The sequence below is a fragment of the Apteryx rowi genome, unplaced genomic scaffold, assembly GCF_003343035.1.
Source record: "Apteryx rowi isolate R43461 unplaced genomic scaffold, aptRow1 scaffold_637, whole genome shotgun sequence".
NCBI lineage: Eukaryota > Metazoa > Chordata > Aves > Apterygiformes > Apterygidae > Apteryx > Apteryx rowi.
Window position 1 is genome coordinate 457,697 of NW_020450913.1, and position 25,057 is coordinate 482,753.

Sequence of the window (25,057 nt, forward strand, 5' to 3'; positions counted from 1 at the left end):
GCATGTTACAGTTGGTCCCTCTCTGTCCTATATTCTCATTCTCTTGTCAGCTTTCTAACAAAATAGAGATTGTACATGGTAGTTGGAGATTTTCAGGTTTGCACTCCAGTGTGGCTTCCAAGTCGTTATCATCAGAATGCTTAGAAGAAGTTATCACATATGACTTACTGTCCCCCTGGACCTGGAAACTGGAAAAAGAAAACTTGCAGCAAGGGAAAAATGTAAAGGACTTTATAGTTTGATTTAGAATGTCAAGGAAAGTACTGAGAAACCAAGTGCGCTGGGCTTCCTGGGTCAGCGGATTACACTATACATCTAAAAAGAGGTCATTATGCACCAGAATACAGTGTGGATAGAGCAGAAGTTTAGCAAATAAGCTTGAAGCAATGACAGTCTATTATACTGTGTCGGTCAAGCATGCAGGCATGTTAATAGGACTGCATCCTTTTGCCATGTGGTGAGCTAGTTTCTTTGGAGAAAACCAGTGTAGGTGAAGACATAGTTTCTCCATGTGAACTTTTTTTTAGGTATCTGACTCAGTGTGTGAGAGAAATATTTGTAGAATGGTAAGCAAATGAAGATGTTTGGGTCTATGCTCTTTTGAGTCTTTCTGCTCATACATTTTTTGCATTTAAGTAAATCCTAGTGTGCCTCAAAGATAACCGAGCAAAAAAAAAAGAGCTAGAGAAATAAGGTCTGTTTTGCTGGATCAGTGACTCAATGTTTGTTTCTATTTCTCTAGCTAAAGAATTATTGAGAAAACACACCAAAAGCAAGTCAACTTGTATCCATTTCCATTGTGGCAAAGAAAATGAGGGAAGAAAAAGTGAAATGAAACATCAAGTCGCAGCTGCTACAGAGCTGGATGGAGAAAAGCATAATGACTACACCATTAAAGAAAATGATGCCTTTGCTCATGGGAGCAGAAAGCATACTTCTGCTTGTACAATCACTAGCGTTGGGGAAAAATCAAGAGTTCAAGGTCAGTCTTCATCTGGTAACGGGGACCATTGTGAAGGAACTGCTGTGTTCTTGTGCAATGCCAGTTGTACTGGTGGAATTGCAAGAAATTCAAGGCATCATGAAACTGTTTCAAAAGGCAAAAGGCATCATCAGAAATCAAGAAATAAAGAGGTAAATGATGAGAGATGTTCACCAGCTGGCTCTAGTAGACCAGGAAGTGCCAAAATGGTATTTGTAAGCACCAGAAATGACRGTGTGCATGCTGTAGAACAAACTAACAATGTAGGAAATAATGAATTAGCAAAAAAGACCTGTCCTTTATTGTCTACTGCGGCAGAATCTACAAGAAATGTGCCAAGAAATCCATCCGCACATTCTGTTTCTGATGACAGTTTGAACTTGGAAAAAACAGACATAATTGGGTCCAGGAATGTAGATGATCAATTATGTTCTTCTGTCACATGGCAAAGTATGAATATTGAACAAATCCCTTTAGAGATTCGAATGCAAGTAATAGAAAAAGAAAGAACAAGAAAAGAACTTTTTCGGAAGAAGAACCATGCTGCTACTGTTATACAGAGGACATGGAGAAGGTAAGACTGTTTAGTAGCTAGAGAAGAGTGAGATGCTATTAGATGTAAATTACATTAGACTTGTTGGCAGTGTGCTTCATTTGGTCCTTCTACTTATAACGTTATTCAGTGATAAATCAGGAATTTAATAATCTTTCACCAAACAAGTGGAAGGGTGTACCAGTTGCCTAGAATTACATTAGTAAGTTCATAAAAAGTATGAGGTAAGTGATGACTTGTAATAATTGGAGAAGTTATTAAAATTCTATTTCAAGCATTGATATTTCTTTACAGAAAGCAGATCAAGATATGGATGAGCCTCGAGTTCACTGCTGTCCTGTTTGTTTGCAAACTTACATACATGTAGGAATTTAAGGGTTTTCAGCACAGATTTTTGTAACAGACCATTCACCACCATTTACTGACACACCTTTAAACTGTATTCTGCCTTGACTTTTAACTGGATAACCAAACCACAATATGTTTGGAGGCTTGGATGGAGCTTATTGCCAAGACTTGAAACTAACCTGAGTAACTTTATACAGCAGGAATGACTGCTGTACAGAACAAGCAGACAGGAAGGAGTGAGGTCTCCCAGTGTTTGCTTTCCACAACATTGTTGCACTTTCACAAGTGCATGAATTTTCACCTCAGAAATACAGTATTTCCTGATACTTGTACTCCTTAATATTTAATTTCTTATCAAGCTTGACAGCAAGAATATGGCAGCTGTAGGTGAAGGACATAATACATAATGTAATTCTTATTTCCTACTTTTTATTGAAATTTTCTTCAGTTGCAGAAAATTATAAATTACTGATTTTTACTAATAACTTATCTTTCCAGGTGTCTCACTAGTTTAGCAATTTTGTATTTCTATTATACTAATGTTTTAATATTTCTTAGTGTTCAGTTAAAGAAAAATTAACGGGGATGTTCCTTTGAGGGCTCCAACATCACACCAAATGGTGTAGCACAGTATAGTAGTAATGCAAAATGTGTTCCCTCAAGCAATTTGAATCAAAGGGGGCAGCTGGCAGATGCATGAGAGCATGTGGACAAAAGTAGCTTCCTTTGTACTAGTCCCTGAACAACCTGCAGAACTCCTGCAACTGCAGAGGCCGGCCTGAGTGCCCAGCTGCCTGCAGAATAAATGCTGATTTGCCAGGTAGACCTCCATTCCCCTGGTCAGACTAATCCATCCTGCTATAAATAACAAATGGAAGCTCTGGTTCCCCTGTGGAAAATTTCAGAGGGGCTCTTTCTTCCCCTTGCTGTGCTAGCAGCAAAGCATTATCTGTCTTTCCAGCATCTGCATCCAACCAGCGACCCTCTCTGCCACAGCAGAGAGCAAAGGGGAGTGCTCAGCAGCAGAGGGATTGGGGTCTGCTCTCTTTGTCATCTCATCCAGCCACAAGAGGGTTGTTCAACCACTGCCCTGATTCTAGTTCATGGCACATGGAGGGAGAGAGAGATCTGTCCAGAAAATTTAGGAAATTTAGTCTAGCTTGGCCCTCTCCTAAACACAGAAAGGTGGAGGGTTGGAGGCACCTCCTTGCAGGAAAGGTTGATGTGAGGCTCTGCTTCCTTATTGTTTCCCCCTCATCTCCTGTAAACTTTGCTGAGGTTTTTTTTGATGCAGGCCCTGAACATTCTTATGTTCTCTCCGCTTCCGCACGGAAGGTAGGGACAGACATTAGCATCTTTCTGTTGCTACCAGAATGCCTTTTCATACCTCTTATACATCTACACATTGCACATTTCGGTATATTTATTTGTATCTCTAATAACACATCCTCTAGGCCTAGTCAAGCAAGGCCATGGCTCAAGGTTAAGAGAGCGCAGCTGTACAAACATGCCATATTGAAAAGAAAAGATCTTGTGGCCTTAGTATGCATATCTGTGCAAGACAGTAAAGAGGCATGAGGTTGTGCTGCCTACTTGGAGTGCTGTTTCCTGGCTTCGAAGGTCCACTGTGTTACTAATTTTGCACAGTGGAGTGTTATCTGGGTTCCCTGTTGCACAAAATGCCAGGTAGCTAAGAGACAAGTATTACTAGCTTGTTTGCGGAGTTTGAGAACCAGTATTTCACACATTACTTTACTTTGTACAGTTAACTTAGGAAGCATGAAGAAGTTTTGCCTTTCTCTAAAACAGCAAAGGCTGGCCATTCCTAGAGAGATGACATACCAGACCAGATGGCCCATGGTCCAAGCTGGCTATTCTTTTGTTCCTAAACTTAAATGTGACCATTTGAACATTCATGCTGGCTCAGCAAATTCTTCTGTTTGCTCCTTTTGCTGCTCTTTTACTGTGCTTTTTCACTGATCACTCTAAATAATTTCCCAGTATGAGGCTGAATTTACAGTCCTGTAATATTTCATTTATCTCTTTATTGTTTYTGGAATGTAAAAGTTACACTGGTTTTTGTGAGTACATTCCTATTCTAGTGAAAAGTTAAAATCTTGGAATGTGATGTGTTTAATTCATTTTAGAGCCCCTTTTTTGAAAATTTCCACTTTTTTTGGTGCAGTATCACTTATTTCGGTACTTTTATCTTTGGCTTCCTTTTGCTGTTTATGACTATTCCTCAAACCCACAGTAAATAGCAAGGCAAAGAAATCACTTATTTTTCCCAGCGATCAACATCTGCCATCAGCTCTCTTTCCACTTTTTACTTAGTTATCACTGAATCCTCACAAAGGAGTAAGAGCAGAGTATACCTTTCAGTTAAAGTGTAAAGATGTATAGTGAGTGCTTGTGCAAATTTCCTCACAAGAATTTGGATTTAATTTAATTTAATTGGGATTTTCAGGTATATTGGGCCAGCTACCTGTGTAGAAGACTTTGCATTCCATTTGAAGTTTCGGCTGTGTTATACATTTCTTTCTATTCTATCCACCTGTTAAAATAGTAGTATGTGTTATCTAAGCATGAAATGCACAAAGTTCTATGTATAGACTGGTTGCTTGGCAGTAGGTGAAGTTACTCACTTATTCACAACACTGTGCAAAACATGGAAATTAAAGATTGTTTAAATTACATTTGTTTTTTAAAGAATTAATGAAGAAAGATAAATATATTTGTACTGTCTGAAAAACTCACAAATATTGTATAGAATAGTTAGGAAGATAATAAATTCTGCAAGATTGCAACAGAGATTAGTTCTACAGTTCCTGTACTTTCATTTCTTATGTCTGTGCAAAGTTTATTCCCAGAGCTTTGATGAAGGCRTTCATAAAGTGTGCAGCAATATTATAATGCATTTATTTCAATGAGTATTTGAATGTATAACACAGAAAATAGTTTGTGGAGCAGTGACAGTATCTGAGGTGAGGGCATCAAATTGCTAAGAAGAGTCATATGCTCCCTTCTTAGGTTCTCTCTCTCAGGCCCATGAATTCTGCTGTCTTTTTGGCTTGTGGTTCAAACTGAACAAGAACTTTATTGTCTGGGTGTTTTGAAACCCACATGGATGATGAGAGCTGTGAAACTGGACCATATTTCCTACTCCTTATTTCAAAGTTATAACCATGGTAGTGGCAAAGTTTATTTTTTAAAAGAAAAGAGTTTTGCCTCTTTCTTTAAAGGAGAGTTTACATATACCTCAAATGAGATGTTGTGGTATTTTGGGATGTGTATCCCAAGTCAGATGAACCTGCCTGCCAAGAAGTCAGGGTTAGCATTTCCAGCTAGCTCCCACCGGGCAGCTGTTCGTGCTGACTCCCTGCTCTGAATGCTGTTGTTCTGATGCTGTCTCTGAAATGCCTAACTCTGTCCATGCACTATATGGCTAATTATTGTTACTAAATAGGTACCTAACATATGGCTCTGGGTCCCACTCAGTCCTGTGTTTGTCTTTTGTTGGGTCCAGGCTTGCACTGGTAAATAGCATGTACCTGTAGACAGTAATGGAAGAATTACACATTAATGAAACATGTGGTAGCCTATGCTTGAGTCCTGGCATTTCTCTAAACTAGGATTAAATACATTTGTCTCACTCTGCAAATTTTGTAGTGATAATCTACTCATTGAAATTATTGAATCATTGAAAGCTTATTGAAGGCTATTGTGAGCTATAAACTATTAATCCTCTCTACCACTCTGTATTGCCATCACTATGGTACTGGTCTACTAAGTATATTAAACTTCCCTTTCTCAGAAAAAATGTTCCAATTCCCACAGTCCACAAACTTTAAAAATATAGTCCTGAAAAGTGTATTTTAAGGTGTGTGGCTTGCCAAAGGTTAATTGCTTATCCTGCTCACCGAGGCTTACAGTGCCTGTGTCTAACTTGCTCTCATCTGGGGCACTGAGGCCGGTACCAGTCTCTAGGGCCAGCAGTGAGTTGACAAAAGCAGGAAATAAGTTGGTTGCTGTTGGTCTGCAGCTGGCATCAAGCATTTTCAGTCCATTGCTTCTATGTACATACCTTACCAGCAGTATCTCTCAGAGCCTCTGTGCCAATGAATCCAAAAGTACCATTTGCTAGTTCTGGCACTTCCTCTTCTGCATATACACTGCATGTTTCTTTTATGTGCAGTAGTTTTGTTGACTGAGCATTGGATATTTTGTTAAGGTGGGATACCAGATTCACAGAGCATCAAACTCCCCTTTTTTCTTTCTCACTAGAATCTGACTGATCAGTTACAGGAAGATCTTAGTGGAAAAATGTGCACACAATCTAAAGATAACTGCTTACTTCTCTGTTTCAGAGGCTCACAGTTGTTTTCTTGTTGCAAAAAACTACTGGGTGCAAAGGTGAAATGAAGTCCAACAGAATAGCTTAGTATTCTTTTCTGTTCAGCTATAACAGTTCCCCATTTTTTTTTCCTGTAGGGATAGTCACATGTCCCATTCTTTGCAAAAGTTATGCTAGCCAGTCACAGTAGTTACCTGCCCCTTCACTTTCTCTTCCTCTCATACCTCATTGAAAAGTTCTAAAAGTGACTTGTTATTTAACAAAATTGGATCATTTTTGTTCTATCATCTCCTAAAATATTCCTATTCTAAATTCATACAGTGCTTCACATCTCGTAGGCCACTACAAACATTTATTGGTAAGATATGGTTGCTCCCCACATTTGTTACATACTTCAATGAACTGTATAACAATATATGCCTGAATTCTGAAACTCTACAAAATTAAGATTAAATACATTTGTCTCAGACAGCAAATTTTACAGAGGTAAAACTTATTGAAAGTTTAAAATTATTGGTGCTTCAACTGAGCATGTCCATTGGGCATTCTATAATGCTTTTATGTACTCATTTTCTATATTTGACAGCTGTTTTGTTTGAATTATCTATCTAGTTCATTGGCTTATCATATATATATTCAAACAATTTGTGCCTGGTTGTGTTGTCGTCTGTTTTAATTTACAACTTGTTGCAGATGCACTAGCAGAACAAAATCACCTCATTCTTCCTTCTTTCTTACTCCCTTTATTGAGACATCCAGTAGAAGTCTTTATGAATGCCAGGGCAGAATGGTGATCAATGTGTTTTGGCCTGTTACCAAACACTTATAATTAATATTTTACAAGTGTTACTTAATGTTTCTTTGTGACAGGGTCGTACTGGGGAGATTCAGAATTAATTAGTAGGCCAGTTAATTGATTTGTGAGTGTGAAATGCCAATATTTTACAAAATACTAATATCTAATTCAAGAAAAAAATGCAACTTTTTTGCTGGTGCCATTAGCCACTGAAGTGGGAAGGTCATGTAGTCTACAGTTGTCACTGGGAACGGGACTGTGAATGCATGCAAGACCATAGCAGCAGTAGCAAGGCTGGAAGTCAGGGAGCAATTGAAGGGAAGGGGAAATAGTGAAAACAGAGAGACTACTGAAACCAAGGTAGGGGAGAATCTTCAGAGAGTGGGTGGAAAGCTGCTTAGGTTTATCATAAATATAATCATAAATATTATATCATAAATATATATATCGTTTTTGTCTCTTCCAGATTTTCTGTATTACAAAGCAGCAGATAGGCTGATGTTGCAGTACTGTAACTTTTGTTACTTGTAATGCCAAATCTGTAATAACTGTGTGAAATTAACAGATGCATCTAGAATTGAACCCAGGTCTTTGTCTTCTGAGCAAACATTTCTCATACAAATGACTTAGCACGTCAGGGGGAGTTCTGTTTTCCCAGTTATTCATGTAATTTGCCATGTGAATTGATGCATGGAAAACACTGAAGTTAAAACAGGTCACGTAAAACAAGTGCTTTTCTCTTTTCTGCTCTCTAGTTACCAGCTAAGACAGGAGTTGTTTCAGCTCCTTAGGGCTAAGCGGCAGTGCAAAGATGAAGACAAATGGAGACAAGAGACAGCTGCCTTCTTCATTCAGGTTGCTTGGAAGAAACAGCTGAGCCATAGCCCTCTGAAATCAGATTCTTCATGCAAAAATCTAAAATCTACAAACAAAGCCAGTTCAGCCATAAAAACAAGCAAGCAGTCCATCCTTAAGCAGATATATGGTAATTCTGTCTTCACTCTATTTTAGTTTTAAGAATTACGCTTTTATTTTTATAACTAACAAACAGCATTGCCTGTATTTTGGATTCTTCTGGAGGTATCATCTTACCTAATTGTTAAGGATGTAAACTATTTGTTAATTGTTAAGGATTTGTAAGCGTTGTTTACAACTTTCTGGTATTTTGATTTTTTAAAATAATTTTAAGAGTATGTTCTTGTTCAGTTTTAATACCTTTTTTGTTTGAAGACAGCTGTTCTTATTGGAAGATGTCTTCGTTTTTTTAAAAAGATTATTATCTTTTTATGATAGTACTGCCCTGCTTTGCAGAATGCCTGAATATGCACTGTACAAAGGAATGCATCTTGGAGAAATAATAGAGGAAAAACATTTTTAAAACTTAAGTTCCATTACAGTGTAGATTACATATAGCTAGCACATCCCTACTCCATCAGTATTTTAAAAGGTGGTAGGTCATTTCTATCATGGCTCTGTAGTTTAGCTAGTCAAAAAGGATTAAAAAAAAATAAAGCTGATCATTATTTAATGTATCTATCTTCTGTTACATAGCAACTGCAAGATGTATTCAAAGTTTATGTAAAGTTCTGTTAGGGTTGTAACAATTTCCTGTCATACAGAATGTCTCATGAGTCTCCTCACCATAAATGTAAACCTACATGAAAATATTTTTGAGGTAAAGATAAAGCTATAGCCAAGTTAAATACTTTATAACTGTATATAACCACATCTTCATATGATAAAAATCTGTCCATACTGTTTATTAAAGGACGTTCTCAGGAAGGCAAGGCGTATCAGCCAGCAAGACCTCCTTCTAAGCTTAAACTTTCTGCAGTACATCTGGCCTCTGGTAAGACAAACACACCTTAAAATACTTGGTTATATTCCTATAACTGTTAACGTTTATATACGTGATTTTAGTTTCATCTTAGAAAAGAAAAAAAAATCTGTTCAAGAGCTGGGCTCTCCCATCAAAACATGTAACTACTGCCAACCTCTTGTGCTTTTATGTTCTTTCTTTCACTACTTTTGGACTACTTTACTTGAGTGGTGTATTTTTATCTTCATATTGAATTACTTATATTAAAACCTGTTTTCACTGAACTGTTACTAGGAAGGACCTTAATATGCTGGAGTTACATAGTGATAAGCCAGATGATATACACTCTACACTCACCTATGCTTACAATTGCTTAGAGATGCTCATACTTTGGTTTATCAGCTCATATATTTACCAACACTATAGAAATAGAGATGACGATGTTTTCTCATTTTTCCACTATGTGTACTGAGAATTTACACACCTCAGTTAGAAACATATAGTTGAGTTCATGTACAAAAACATGAAAATCCAAAGTTACTATCCAGAGAGATAATAATTTACCCCCAAAATAGGCTTTTTTAATTAGATAATTCATTTTCATAATGCATCTTATCTCTGCCCTTTCTTCTTTCTTCTAAAATGTCATATTGGGGTGTCCTGTTCTATGCACAGAGCCTCAGCTGTTTCATAAAATTGTACTTGGAATAAGTTTTCAGACTCTAAAGAAAGCATGCATTTATATCAGAAGCCATGGAGTCATTACCAGATCTTCCTTGGGAAATCCTTAGTTCTGTTTGTAACTGAAATCTTATGTATAAAACTGGTATCAGGACAACATTGTCTTCAATAACCTAGAGTAAATGCAAAGCAGTGGAAGCTTGGCAGGATCAAGACTGTCAAATAAGACATGCAGGCAGACAGGGCTACACTACATAATGCAGAAGAGCATCAAAGAACACAGGTTATGAACATATGATAATGCCATTAAAGAAAGGAACTTTTATACATGTGGCAGTACTTTGACAAATAGATTAAAAATGAAGCTAGACTCCATGCTGTCAACTCACTTATTACTTGTTTAGTAAATACCCTTTTTGAGAATTTTTCGAGTGTATTATACACTTACTTGGAGATTTGCGGGGGGGGGGGGTATGGTAATTTTAACCTTCCACCACATAAAGCTCTAGGGCCTTGTTGATCATTTGGACTTCATGGTCATTTTACACACAGTTCAAAATCACGCCACAGATGACTCATGCCACTATTGTAAGAAAGCAAATACTTCAAGGAGCTGGTAGTTAGACTAATTTACAAAGGAAATTAAAATACATTTTTCCCATTAGTTTACAAAACTCTGAAGTCAAAAAGAAATTCACCAATAGACCTATCCTTGAATTTATACTGAAATTGTAGGTGGGTTTCTGTCTCATGAAGAGACAGGCTTTTTTTCCTCCCACTGTTTGAAATAACTGTTTATAGTTAAGAGGTATTATCAGACAGGTGTTTCATTGCCACCTCTTCATGCAGTCACGAAGCTAAATTTTAAACATCTTTAGTATATAATGCTTCTTTTCGTTTAATTTTCAGGACAACAGATCTCCCTGTCTCCTGAAATAAAAGGCTTTCTTCTGAGGTTTGAATGGCCTTTTCTTTCATAACTTGGTGATGAATAGGATAGTGATAGGAACTTTGCCCAGTTCCTTTAGAACACTGCCTACTTTCATTCACCTAATAGTAGCTCAGGAAACTTTAGCCCTGACTTAAAGACAATAACATGCTTTTCATCTGTCTGCCTTTGTGCATGACAACATTACATTAGCTGGAAAAGTTCAGAGCTGTCAGTGGCTAATGCCAGATACTCTATTTCTGACGTAGGTACCTGGAGTAGGTCAAAATGGACTGTTCAGTTTGATTCTTCTCTTACAGAAGGTACATCTGGGAAGATGAAGACTATCAATCAGCCCTAGTTTTAATGCTCCTATAGCTCATGGAGAAAGCATGCAGTGACAGATCTGTAACAGGAAACTGACAAAATCATATAACTTATTGGCATAAGCAGACCAAACACTTTGGAGTGGGGACACACAGAAGGTATTGAAATGTACAAAAAGCTGTTAAAAAAAGTAAGGGGCAAGGGGGAGAAGGGATTATAGCTAGGGAAAAGTGCACATAGACATTGGGTAGATATTTAAAAATTTATTATTTAAAAAATTTATTCCTGAGGACTGGTGCAGGAAAATTGTGCCTCTACCACTCCAGAACCCATTGAAAACAATTTGCAACCTTAACGTTGTTGTTTTATTTTGAAATAGATGTCTTTTGGCAGTTTAGTAAATGACAGGGAGCTTTGTTGTGATGCTCTGTTTACAGAGGCTCTCTGCAGCAGGCCAACAGACAGATAAGTTCATGTTTTGTTTCACGTTGGACATGAAAGTGTATTTAGAGTTGCAGAGGAGGAGATTTTGGAATTCTTGGCATTAGAAATAGGTCCTAGAGATGACAAGCTGGCTTCTTTTTCATGGATGTTCAGATTTTGCCTGACCTACTTTGCCTGACTCTGGCTAGATGGTATAAGGCACTTAAATGTTTGCATCCACTCTCTACAAAATTGGGAAAGAAATATACACATACTGTTTGTAATAGACTACAGTAAATAAAAATATTAAATATATCCAGAAGTTAAGCCAGAATCAGAACTATGAAGAGGATGGTCAGCTAATGTTCATTTTTTGCTTGCTAGTAATTCAGAGAATACTTGCTTTAGCCATGGACACAAACATCCCATACATTCTAGAAAGCACTAAGTACCTAATGTTAGAAAATGGAAATATTGCTAAACAAAGTCCTTTGCCCCTCTTCAGCAAACTCTGCCACCAGCATTCTGGTAGTGACTGAACTGTCAGCCTGAAAACATTCAGTCATTTATGCAAGTAAATCTTAAGTTAAGCTCCATTACTATAGGTTCTCAAAGTTACATCTGCAGTAGTGTTTTAAGTTGTATTGAGTGCAAGAAAAATAACTCTATCTACAGATAATTAACAGTGAGATGTTGTGAAAAAGGCATGTTCTTCTTGTGGTAGGTTCATTGTTTAATGAAATCTAGAACCCARTATTGATTAAACTTTTCTTCCTTCAAACCAGTGTAACTCAAAATCATTTTGTTCTCTTACAGTAAACAACCTACAGTATGTTAATTTGCTGGAGAACATGGGAAAATCAAAGCAGTTTTCATATAACATGAGATCAACCACTGCTGCAAAACTGAAAAATACAAGACTCAAGCATTAAGCAAACTGGAATGGTTAGAACTTAAAGAACACTTTCCTGTACAATTGGTATTTTTTTGTAATGTAAGAACCTATTAAACTACAACAGGTATTTTCAATTTTGTATTTATCTCAGCATTACATGCCAAACAGACTTCCAGGAGAGTTGGACTCATTTTATTTTATGTGCAAATTAGTTTTTAAATGCAACAGTTAATTTTCTGTTTCCAAATGCAATTCAGACTTCATCCTGTCAGTAAATAAATTAAGTGCTAAGACCAGCATTACAATAAGGTTGCAGTAGTTCGACATTCCTAAAGTCTCCCATTCTCAAAAGTAGGTATTTTGAATGTGTTCATTAAATGTAGTTTCAAAGGAGAGGAAAACTGTGCTAAAGATGCAACAGTTCTGAAAGACTGCAGTTAGATTTCACCCCAAATTTATTAAATGTATTTCACAACCTAAACAGGAAAGGAAGAACAGCCTTCATGTGCCAATTTTGTACCAAAGAAACAAGTTATGTCTTAGCTTGCTATGGATTTAGAGGGATAAATAGAAATGTTGACAGGGAAAAAAATTATATATATTTACTGTGATATCTATCTATCTCTCACTCTCAGTAAATAAACTTCTTTCCACAGCTTGTGTTTTTATCCTTTGATATAATCACTAGTTTTTTCCTCATTAATAAAATAATTGTCTTTTTATACATGCACAAGAGGAGTCTTCTTTCTACAAAAGACAAGAGAAGATGGGGCCTGTTTTGGAAGGAAACTCGAGTCTTTTATAATAGTTTTGGAACTGCCTATGCAAAATATTCATATTGCAGAAAGTCTTTAAAAGTATGAAGTCACCAAAAATAAAAAAAATTGCTCTAGTTTCAAAGTATACTGTATTCTAATTTCTTCCATAATTGTAGTACATAATCATATTACATAATCATAAGTCTTTTAATTAATATGATGCTTAGAAATAATAGGTGATTTGGCATCAAAATTGTTTCTCTACTAGCACTTAAGCCTCAAGGAGGTTGGATTTGTCTTAGTAGACCCTTCACTGTGGTCACCACACCTACTAACACAACTTCCAGCAAAGTAGTATTTACTTGCTTAAAGAGAAAGTTAAGAGATATGCAGTTCTTTGGAAAATTTTTATTCTGAGTTTCACTTACAAAAAAATTGACAAGCTTTGTTCCAACATCTTCTATTCAAAACTAAATAGAAGTAAATGCTTTACAATAATGTAGTTCTGCCTCTTTAATATACCATGCTTATAGGGCCAGGTCCCTGGGAATGAGAGGCAAGGTAGATGTTGAAACAGTAATGGAGGTCTGTTAGCCATTGCTCTTGAACTTCACCACTCTTCAGTGTCTAGAAAGAAGGGAAAGAACATAAAGCTTAATGTCATCAACAGTAAAGTTTTGCGGACTTTGTTTTCACAGTTAACCAGCTGCTCTGTTAAAGATTCAAAATAGCCTTGTTCACCTGCACACAGTGGCATCTTTTTATTTAAATAATGAAACATGGTATGTCTGTTAATACTGAAATAATAAAATGTTACCATTTGGTACACTTAATGTTACATTATGAAATATATAAATTACACCAGATGTGCTCTCCTTACTCTCGATTACAGTGGCTTGCTTACTTTCCAATTCTGCAATTTATGGTCAATAAAAATATAAATGAGCATGGTTCTACTTATGGCAGAAGAGCTCAATGCCCCAGTCTTCATGAGAACTGCTACCAACAGAACACCACAGACAACAGTCCAGTAATTCATCCCCCTTTAGCATTCATAAGTAAGTGATTTAAAAAACAAAAGACAGAACTCCTATAGTGGAGCATCACAAAAACTGGCTAAGCCATTTTAAAAATGAAGCCAACCATATCATTTTCTGTTAGAGAATTTGCAAGATACTCTCTTGCCACCTCTGAGGTGTCTGATGCTAGTTCTTTAAAAAGCTACTAAAAGGTAGGTGCAGCTTACTTATTCAAACCTGTGGGGCACACTAACTCATTGCATTCAAAACTAGTATGATGTTTGAGAGAAGGCAGCTTCAGATGTGTTCCCTGACAACAGAAGCAATAGTAGTAATAGCACATTTTTTAATTTACCTCTCTAAGGACTTAAACACTTGAAAGAATGTATTTTTCGCCATATAGGTTTTAGAAAGCTTGTCTGATTTAATGCCATCTCAGTACACATATGCATCCATACTCCAATAAACAAAAAGAATTAGTTTATTTTTGGTCTCCAGCAGTTCTCCATCAGACTGGCTGTGTGTACACTATCAGTTATATCTATAAGGTCAGGTTATCAAATGAAACAAGCAATCCAATTCCAGTGCATTTTTTCATGCAGCAGACTGTTGTCCAGGGTCCCTGGATTGGATGCAAGCTAAACGTCATCACACAGATGAGACAGTTTTGAATACAGCTGTTCAGACAAGTAGCCTACTATATAAGCTGCAAGGCCAAGACAAAAGACAATTGTAACTTTTGTTTTTACGATGTCTTTTTCCAGGGTTTGTAATAATTTTTAAATATAAGCATGAAGTATATCTGTGTAGTCTCTGGGAGACAGCAAAAAGTTTCATACCATCATGTCCTTGATAATCTGTTGCACTAGAAATTCATTTGTCACCATATGGCTCCTGAGCTGACCATGTTGCATTAATAAGCGAAGCAACTGAGCAACAACAGGCAGTTCTTCCCGACAGATCCTGTTCACTTGAAGACTTTGCAGCATCAGTCTCAATAATCGGGGCAGGAGTGCTAATGCAGAAATACATGATCCCCACAGCAGATCCCTGAGAGGAAACGAGAACAAAAATTGAAATGATCAGAGACACTTATTGCAAATATGCTTCTGTGACTTATCTTCACATCTGTACAAGGAAAGGTGCCTCTATGGTGAAGACAGCAGTCATGATTATATTTACAAGTTACTAATTTTGAAGCAGCAAATCTGTACCAGAAAATGCTAAACTTAAAAATATTAAAATTCTGTTCAGCACAGGAAAAAAAAATTAGGGTTCAGGATATAAATGTTGCTGAAACTCTTACACAGTGTAATCTCAGCTTGATGTAGCAGGGAAGCGTTTATTTCAATTATAATTCAGGTACACCCGAATCTTTAAGACTTATAAGAAATCAAACAATAAAATCTGCTTTTTGTAATATGTAAGTCATTAAACAGTGTAAGTGAAGGATGAATCTAGTGTTAAACGCACATCTTAAAATTAAGTGAGCTTTGAACAACAATTTTTTGTATATGGAACAGCTACAGGAAAAAAAACTTGTTTAAATTGTTTAAAGACATTTCTGCTGCAGAGGTAAATAAACTTATTTAAATCTGATATCTGTTTCTTTTTTAATCAAATGCATTGTCAGTCTGTAAAATGATGCCTGAGAAGTTTTGCTAAAGCTCGAATATTTGAGTATAAACTTATAAAGCCAAATCCTTTACACATTGCTTTTCAATGTATCTAATGAAACCAAAGGTTAAATCTAAAGATTAAGGTATAAATATCTGCCTTTCTAAAGTCAGTATTGTTCTGACATCTAACTAGAACAATTGTGTTAAGTAAAAGCTTTGAGATGAAAGCTTCTTCAGTTACCTTTTTAAATAATTCCAGCTAACCTTACAGATGTGTTTCTTAAATCCAAATGCTCTTTCAGAGTAAGGAAGAAAGGAAAAAGAACAGGGTGAAAAGTTCTGTCCTTTCATTTTACATTTCTATACACTTGTGGTTTTAATGGCAGAGACAAAGCAATAAGAAAAGCAACATTACCTTTTCCGTACATGTTCTGCATCCTCTTTGTCTAAAGTTAGCAGAAAGTACAAAAGACTGTAACAACAAGAGGCTAAGAACTTGTGCAGATTTTCATTTAGGATGCAAGCTTGATCCAAGAGCTTATTTATGGCACACAGAACAGATCCAGCTGTGCTATCAGGTATTACAACCAATCCAACCTGTATTGAAAAAGAAAGTTCATCACTTTTTACAGTATTTTTTGCTTGTATACAAGCATGTCTAGAGCAGTATTTCTCTCTTACTAGAAATATTACTTTGTTTCTGCTGTAGTCAATAACATGCTCCTGCATTTTTAGAAATCCCCATTTTCCTTAGAAAGTGACACCCATATCAATAGAAGGGGGGAAAACACACATTATATCCCTGTGAAACAAGGCCTGCCTCATCCCTTTTATTACATTTTGCAGAGATGTGCAAACAAAGTATAGGTGAAGTTGATCAGCAACCCAAAGTGCTTAGTGGTACGCCTCTTCCTTGATTAGTATAAATGAAGAGATGGTCTTGTGCCTTTCTCAATAAAATGAGGAAGTCTTATTTTTCTCCACTTGAAAATCCCAAATCCAAAAGTCTGGAATTTACAGCCACTTCCTTCCCTATGAAAGACCAGGATAAAAATTTAAGGACTCCATCCCTTCTTAAAATTCCTACAGCACACAGGCCTTTCAGAACTCAACTGTTTATGTGCGATGTTACAAGCTAGGAAAAGAGGACAAAATCTAGAATCAATTCAAGCGCACAGATTTAGGGTATTTTCTGAGCAATGCAACTCTTTTTTGACATTAAAAAAAAAAAAAGACCACCCAGATTATCATGCAGAAGTTTTAAAAAGTTACTCCGGTTCCTAAACCACTGAATTTCAAATAAAAAGTGATAAAACAGGCAGCTAACAGCAGCTGTAGCAAGATAAGAAACCAACATCTTCATTCTATCCCCTCTAAATATGCATCACTCATCTCAAATGTATCCAAAAAGAACACAATGCTTTGAGTCAGTGCTTTGAAACATGTTAGTCACGCACAAGAACCACATTTCAGACAGAACAGGTCTTTTCTTTTCATGGGACAGAGCAGCCCTTCCATGTCTTGAAGCAGCACTGCAGCAGTCAGTGAAGTAGAAGGAAACTCAGATTTATTCTCCAGAAAGAAAAGCATCTGCTGGATAGTCAACAGGGCTAGTCTTAGAAATTCAACATGCTTGACAGGAATGAGAGAATTATGAGCTGAGTTAAATTAAAGCTAATGGAACATATGCTGGATCACCTGGGGTGATCTTCCAAGTTGTTAAAATTAGAGTATCATCTTGTGTCAGAATTTTGTAGGCACAATAAGTAAAATAATTTGAAAAAAGGTCTTTTTTTGGATAGAGGTGGTGAATTAAAAAACAATTTAATATTTGAAATGCTACTCATAACTATGCTAGATCTTTGTCCTGCTATATTATTAATATATTTATTATTATTATTAATATTATTAATATTGTAAAATCACACATTGCTAATGTGGCACCATTCATCTCAACAAAAAACTACTTTCAGGAATGTTAAAGAAGCCTAATTTGCTCTGCACCCCAAGTAGATTTTTTTTAAACTATCAAATACAGTTGGTTTGCTTAACAAGGTGGGCTGTTACTTACCAATTTTTAGAAAAACACAAATAAAGTAGAAGCTAACAAAATACAGTATATTCCATTGGTACAATTACTTGTGGGATGGTTAAAAAAAGAACAATGAAAGGCTTAAACTTCTTTATATTTCCAATAAAAACATCAGAATATCATCTGATGGAACATTAGTAGATTAACGATTACTCCAAAAAGAAGGAACTAAGGGAGTGAAACCAAACCCACATCACCTGGACTTGAAGAGAAAGTGCTCTCATAATCAAGTTCTACAGAAAAATCAGAAAGCATTACAAAAGACACTACACAGAAATTTTTATTTCCTTTAGGTTTCTAGGCTGTTGAAACAAACAGCAGAATCCTCCAAAAGGTAAAGGTAAAAAGAGCCCTCACAAAATCAAGATATGAAGAACAAATTCAGCCCTAGAAACAAGTATACTGAAGTAGGAAAAAAAGAACAATGAGGACACATTGAATTGGTCTCCTGATCAGTCTAGCGTACGATTTCCCACTATTTGGTGAGAACTGATCATCCTGCAGAAGATGGTGGTCTACTACAGAGACTGGTGCAGCCTGTGAGAGGCAGTCCAAGTGGGTTAAAGCAACACCCTTCTGGGCAAAGTCCAGAGCTCTTTACACTTTATCACTACCCCAGTTGACACACACTTGATTGAGCCAACAAACAAGGGAAACTGGTGGTTGGAGGAATGACACTTACTGTGCCAAGTCAGTCATATAAAATGACAGTTTTAAGACCCCAAGGTTTGGCATGAGGCGTCAGGAACACGAGTGTGCCCTAGAACAGACATCTCCCTAGAATGGGTGTGACAGTGCCCAAGGTCTTTGGATGGAGGCCACAGGTGCATGTGGAACTCTGCTGGAAGACAAAAGGAAGCCTAGTCACCTTGTGGCACTCCACTGCCAAAACAGGAGTATTGACAAGGCAAAGAGCACAACAAATTCTCATCCCAAGCTGACCTCACACCAGCTAGTTGCAGAGTTTGGGGTTTTGCAGATGACATTCCTGCGTGACGAAGATGGACTGTAACTGTCACAAGACCTTGCTGCATTCCAGACAAGGAGGCACCAAATAACAATTTACTAAATTAATAATGATGATCTTGACCAACCACAAATAGGAAATAATGAGTGAGCTAGATGGATAGCTGTATATAAAGAAGCACCCTGAAGATTGAATTAGCCCGTCTCTTAACACCGATGCCAGTCACCAAAACTGGAAGATGCTATGAATACAGGCATTTCAGTTTATGCAAATCCAGTAGATAAGACAGCTCAAACAAGTTTCAGTACAGGATGTTGCCCACACATGGCCTTCCTTCCCTGTTAAGTGATTCAGCAACTGTCATCAGCATATTAATTAGTCTACTGCCCCAAGATCTTTAACTATAAAAACCCACTACCAGAAATGCAAATATCACTTAACATTTTGCTTTCAAAGGCCCATGGATTAGAAAACACAAGCTGATTCTAGAAGCAGCAATTTAACTGAAACCTCTACCTCAAAAAACACCAAAACACAACCCCAACTTCCCCCAAAACCTCCCCCAACCCCCCCCAAACCCACAAAAAAMAAAAACAAAAAAAAAACACCCAAAAAACAGAATACAGTTACGGATGAGCCATTTCGTATGGAAGCTTTGGACTAGGAATTTTTAGGAAGGCCTCAATTGTGAATACTTAATAGATCACAGAACTGTTTCAATAACAGGACATACAAGTCCTTCCTCTTAGCAACAAGTATCAAAGATAGCCAACCTTCAAACTCTGCCCGAGAACTCTATTACCCAGTACCGGCTTTGGCATCACTATCCTGAGATTATGGAGCATTAGGATTTGAAAGAGAAGAAAGACTGTAAAACTCATTTATAGTTGCTAGTTGTTCTTTTAAGAAAAGAAAAGTTTTCATTTATGACTGTCCTCGTTTGAGAACAATCTGAAGTGTTCAGAAATCAGAGGAGAAAAAATATATATATTTAGTATCCAAACAGATGTTTGGATACTAAAAAAGTCAGATATTTTTCAAACTCCACTAATTGTGTTTAAAATTTTTGCAAATGCTGAAATTATACATAGAACATATGAAATATACGGAAGAAATGGTTTTGAGGGTTAAACAGACTATTACAAAATTCAACATGAGCAAGTTAACATAGAAAACAATCTTACTTACCAAATATTTACAGATGCCAGTCTGGAGAATGTCAAAACACTGACTTTGTGAAGGTATAGTGGACAAGCTGTGACAGATCATCTGTTTTAATAAAATAAAATTATATTAAGTACTCTAAATGCAACCAAACATCCCCTGTATATTCATACTTTATTGACAGACCTAAATATAAAGTATTATGGCAACATAGCAGTTTTGCCTCTAAAAGTGTTGATTCTTTTCAGGGTATAGTAACAACACTGTCAACGTAAATTGTTCAGTGTTTAAAGAAATGCAGACCCATACCATTAGTTTTGTTGTTAGTGGTTTTCTTCCAGGGAGGGAGGGAGGGAGGGAGAGAGGAGCTTCACAGGTCCAGAATGATATCAAATGCTATCAGTTCACAGGAACTCTTAGCAAAGCTACTTAATGCAAGCCCACAGATATGGGGTAGCGTCTTATTTCTTTTCTCATCCCTACTGTGTTTTTATTAACAAACTGTATATTAAGAACTGTCAGGTAAAGAGATGGACAGGAACCAATGAAATGCTATATGGTCCAGTATAGGATAAAGAAACCAGAGCTCTATCTGCTAGTAACCCATACTGCAATCCTGGGCAGATCACTTTGTTTCTCTTCTCCCTCCCACCTATTGTATTAATTTGCTAACCATTCAGAGCTGGGATCACCTCTCTATGTACACTGCTTATCACACAGCAGTGTAAAATGAAGCCTCTAGAAGGCAATGTGAACAGCATTATTAGAATGATTAGCATTATTACAACATTAGCCACAGAAAATTTCTGCTAACTACATGGAAGATCAAGAAACCAATACATGGGGAAAGAAAATCTGTGTTTGTCCTTAAGGAAATCAGAAAGTGAATTAACAAGATCAAAACTTTGAGGGATGCATGAATTCAAGTCCCCAAGTTGTACCAATACCTTGCTGATTGTAGAAAGAACTAAAGAAAGCTTTTACAGAATGGTTTGAATTGAGTGATAAAATTTTGTGATATTGTCATGGCTTTGAAGTGTCAGCTGATTCAGGGCAGGTCAGGACACCTAAGCAAGAAAGGATGATTAAAACAGAAATCATCATCCACATTGTATCAAAAATAATAGATTATAAATGTTTCCAGCTGAAGACAGACCCCAAAGAAAATTCAGGAAAAGAACCTTCAAATCAAAGTTCTGTAGTATTATAATTCAACCCAAAGTAACATGGACAAGACAGTGTTGGTTTAATTATCAACAGAAATGGAGAGGCAGGATCATTTGTGGAGATCTTAAAAAAAAAAAAAAAAAAAAAAAAAAAAAAAAAAAAAAAAAGTCCAGCCTTTTTCAAAGTTACACCTCATACATGATTTCAACCCACCTTAAACTGACCAAATACAGGAGAATTCTTAAAGACATCTTCTTGATAGAACATAACATTCAAAGGCTACCAGAACACTGCTAATGTGTAATTGTTTAAGTATGTGGTGTGCCTAGTAGGACTCTGCTCAGGAGAGTTTTGTAGATACTCTTGTACTGAATACCCATAATATGTTTTTATTTAATAATAAACTATCATTATATTGTGCACTACATCCTAGACATGGTAGCATTTTTGTACACTGCATTTGGAAATCATAAAATATGAAGTACTCTGGAATATTCCCAAGAAAGGCAATAAAAACATTCAGATATTAGCAATGTCAAAGAATGAAATAAAGTTGAGAAAGAGGTTACACAGTTGGGGATTGTCAAGGACAAACTTTAATGCCAATCTTACCTAGTATTTTAATGAGTAACACTTACACCAAAGGTAAAGCTACACTGATGAAACATGTTGGCTGAGACCTCAAAGTTGAGAGGCACTGCCAAGACAGGAGGATTGGATTAACCTATAGAAAGGATCATGAGTCTGATGATGAAAGTAACAGATACAGGAAAAACTCAATGAAACAAAATGAAACAAAAATGCAAGGTTATGCACTTGGAGACCAATAATTCTGTATGCAGCTAGGAATTCAAACAGTTGAAAATGAGGAGAACATTCTGTGCATAACAACTGATCACAAGATGGCCATGATACAACCATGAAACAGACAAATGCCATTATCAGATGCAAAAGTAAATCACAACAGAAGTAGACGAGTTCGGTACTACTCCGTAAGATCCTAAAATAATCACTTCTGCAATACTGTGCAAAACAGGAGTAACTCATTTTCAAGAAAGATAAATTCAAACTGAAACAGGCATAGAAAAACTACACAAAGAATAGAGATCCTATCTTACAGGTTTAAAAGGAAAGGTCTTCACCTGTTTAGGCTGACAAAACTATAGCTGAAAAGGGATATTATTGTTACTTACAATTATGACAGAGGCAAAAACTGATGCAGGAAAATAAGTATTTAAGCTAACCAAACAACAACAAGGTAACAATAATGACCACAGCTAGCTAGGAATATAGTTGGGATGGAAACTAGGAAGGAAGATTCTGAAAGGTTAAGGGGAAATGCAGGCATAAAAAACAAACTTCACTGTTGCTCTTAAGACAGAACTCAGCAAGTTCCTGAAAGGAGTATGCTATGTGCTTGAGACAAATGGCACTAGATGTAACAAGGTAGGGAGATCATTTTTGTTTTTATATACACCTGCCCGAGGTCAGCAAATTACAGACATAGGAGGCAAGTCAGTCAGACCCACCTAACAAACCTTACTCCACATCTTCAACTGTGTGTTGAAGACAGCTATTAATAGTTAACCCTTAGGACTGTGTCCCTAGAATAGCCCTACCAATCCATAAAAGCTCTCCCTTATGAAATATTCTTGGAACTTGTCATTAAACAGGTACAATTCATTGGCAATCAGATTTTTCCAGCACTGACAAGGAAAACAGGTACCACAGCACTGAACAGTGGCTTGCTTACTTAAAAGGGTTATGGCAGTATGTGAAATGTTTGGAAAGTTATTTTTTCATCCTCTTAAATATTTCTGACCCTCAAAATAGAATAAACATTCTATACATTCAATTCTACTTTCATAGTATTAAGTGGGAGTGGTAATCCTTTTCTCTTCTATAAATTAAATCCCATTTGAAATGGCTTCCATAGCAACTATCTGTTATAAAGAGTTAAACTTAAACATAAATTAGATATGGAAATGAAAAGCAAAGAAAACTTGATTATCACAAAAATTAGTATTTTTCCTGACAACTTATTTTCCTTAGGCAAGGGTTTGCACGATGTTTAATTTCCATGATATGATGTCACAGCTGATTCATTATTTTACATTTGATTAGCATTTATCACATTTTTGGCACATTCATAAATTGGTTTTGGACTAAAGCCAGAGTGATTTTGTTTCACAGTATTACTGAAGTGAATGGGCAGAGAATGAGCATCTCAAATCTTAATTTTTATGTCTTCTTGAGACAAGCATCTTATGACAGGTTTGGTTTAAGGTGTGGTGGTTTTTTTTTTTTTTAATTTTATTTGAATGCCCACTTCAGTAAATTAAGCCAAAACTAAAAAAAAAGATACTCTTACATACGGGGATTAACTGTTACCATTATGCAGCAAATACTACAGGCTTCATAATTCATTGGCAATTTTTCAGACCAAACCTTACCGATCAGGCGATCCCAACTACCTATCACATAATGAGCCCCATAATTAAAACAGCATGTTCCTTACAGGTGCTTCAGGCAATCATTGCTACACAAACCTCCTTGCCTGCTGTACTAAGATGGAAGCCAACACTAGCCAGATAAAACAAAAGCAAAGCAGGAAAGGCAGCCCAGGAGCACTTCCTGCTTTCTGGAGATCCTAATGCCAAGGAGTGGATCGTGATTTTGACAGGAAGGTAGCTGTCTAAAAGCCAAAGGTAAGTGTGGATACTAAGGTAAGCGCATACAGGAAAGGAACATTTGGCCCCAACACTGAAACACTTTCTCAGAAAGTTAGTGTTGCTTATTTCAATTGTCCCTACCCTGTTAATCAGTTTTTGGAAGATGGGACAAGTCACATGCTATTTTATTCAAATCTTCAGCTGGATGAGTAAATGCATTTTTGCTGCCACTGAGTCTAACTGACTCTTAATCCAATTTGAAACAGGCTTTTTGCAACTCTAACATACAATCAGAGGAATCCATCAGTTTATATTGCCCATCTGTAAAATGCTCTCAACTCCAAAAGACAAAGTTAAGAGGAACAGAGGACTCCCAATCTCAATCTGAGATCTTATGGCAAAAGGAATGCTGACAAATGATGAAGCAAGAGGAAAGTTTTATTCATACATTTAACTGTTCCCACTCCCCAAATCACTCAACACTTCCCATAATAAAACGTGATAGATTCCTGACTCAAAAAGCCTATCACCATCTTACTCAAGGGAAATACTTTATCAGCAACTCTTCAGTGAAAATCTGCATATTATTTCAAGCTTAATCATGCTGTGAAGTATTCTTTTTCAAAAAAGCAAGTATTCAGCTTGCTCTGAAGACACACATGCGTGAGCACAGAGAGGAACCAAGCAAGCAGAAAAATAATGGATCAAATATCTTGGCTAGCCACAATGAAAAGCCAGACCAAAGACAGTTTAGACCAGCAGACCACTTACCAACATGCATAAGAGAACCTAAAGAAAGGAGAGAAGTGATTTCATTTTAGAAGATAGTTGGCAAACACCAGACACTATATCCTAATGTGAGCTTTAAAGTATACTTTTCAATTCACAGCAACATCTGTATCAAACATTGGTAACTAAACTGAAACAGGCTGTTCTGTAGTCAATTCCCAAGACTCTGTGAAATGACTGTTTCAAGCAGGACTCTATCCAGTATAAAATGTTACTGCAGAGTGTATAGAAAACAAGAAGTTTTCAGGTGATGGAGCAGGCAATGAAGCTTGCCATCTAAAGCTTGGCCACCATCCCCTGGAGCACCTTAGCTTATCAGACAGTGTACTCTCCCGACAGGTGCTGCTTCTCCTGAAGTAAATTGATTTGACAGGGCAATATTAACAGTGCCGTGACTTGTTGAGAAAGCTGCGTACAACAAGAGATCTTTGTTCTTCTGCCTTGGCTAAGCTCACAAGGGTGGATGTGAAAGGTCTAATTCAGTGACTCCAGGGGAAGAAGAAAAAACCCCACACTTACAATCTCAGTAAAATAAAAGCTAGATTAAAAGAAAAAAAAGGCCAAAAATGAAGGAATACAGTCTGCACAAGAACATTACATAGAAGGGCAACAGGAGAAAAGAAAACCTTGTGAGGCTAAATTTACATTCAGGGTGACAGAACAGAAAGGCAGAAGCTTGTTTAAGAATTACAAATACTTAAGTA

The 25,057-nt window shown here is 36.7% G+C and overlaps 2 protein-coding genes across 27 annotated transcripts in view; one reads left to right on the forward strand and one right to left on the reverse strand.

The window, feature by feature from the left end:
* INVS (inversin) overlaps positions 1–13,150 on the forward strand; it is a 116,459-nt gene extending 103,309 nt beyond the window's left edge. For 17 of the 22 annotated variants that reach the window (XM_026084328.1, XM_026084340.1, XM_026084323.1 and 14 more), the window contains 4 exons: positions 743–1,556; positions 7,789–8,018; positions 8,802–8,882; positions 12,028–13,150. In XM_026084328.1, coding sequence (XP_025940113.1) covers positions 743–1,556; positions 7,789–8,018; positions 8,802–8,882; positions 12,028–12,143 — 1,241 coding nt within the window. In that variant the 3' untranslated portion in view covers positions 12,144–13,150. Of the gene's footprint in view, positions 1–742; positions 1,557–7,239; positions 7,332–7,788; positions 8,019–8,801; positions 8,883–10,442; positions 10,489–10,781; positions 10,947–12,027 lie in introns of those variants that run through there. The other 5 variants (XR_003256405.1, XR_003256406.1, XM_026084329.1 and 2 more) reach the window with 5 other exon arrangements.
* Positions 13,151–13,252: 102 nt separating this feature from the next.
* Positions 13,253–25,057, reverse strand: part of LOC112974902 (testis-expressed protein 10 homolog) — a 39,260-nt gene continuing 27,455 nt past the window's right edge. For 4 of the 5 annotated variants that reach the window (XM_026084354.1, XM_026084351.1, XM_026084353.1 and 1 more), the window contains 4 exons: positions 19,750–19,830; positions 15,918–16,099; positions 14,723–14,933; positions 13,253–13,491 (listed from right to left, as the gene is read on the reverse strand). In XM_026084354.1, coding sequence (XP_025940139.1) covers positions 13,378–13,491; positions 14,723–14,933; positions 15,918–16,099; positions 19,750–19,830 — 588 coding nt within the window. In that variant the 3' untranslated portion in view covers positions 13,253–13,377. The remainder of the gene's footprint in view (positions 13,492–14,722; positions 14,934–15,917; positions 16,100–19,749; positions 19,831–25,057) is intronic. The other variant, XM_026084355.1, reaches the window with a different exon arrangement.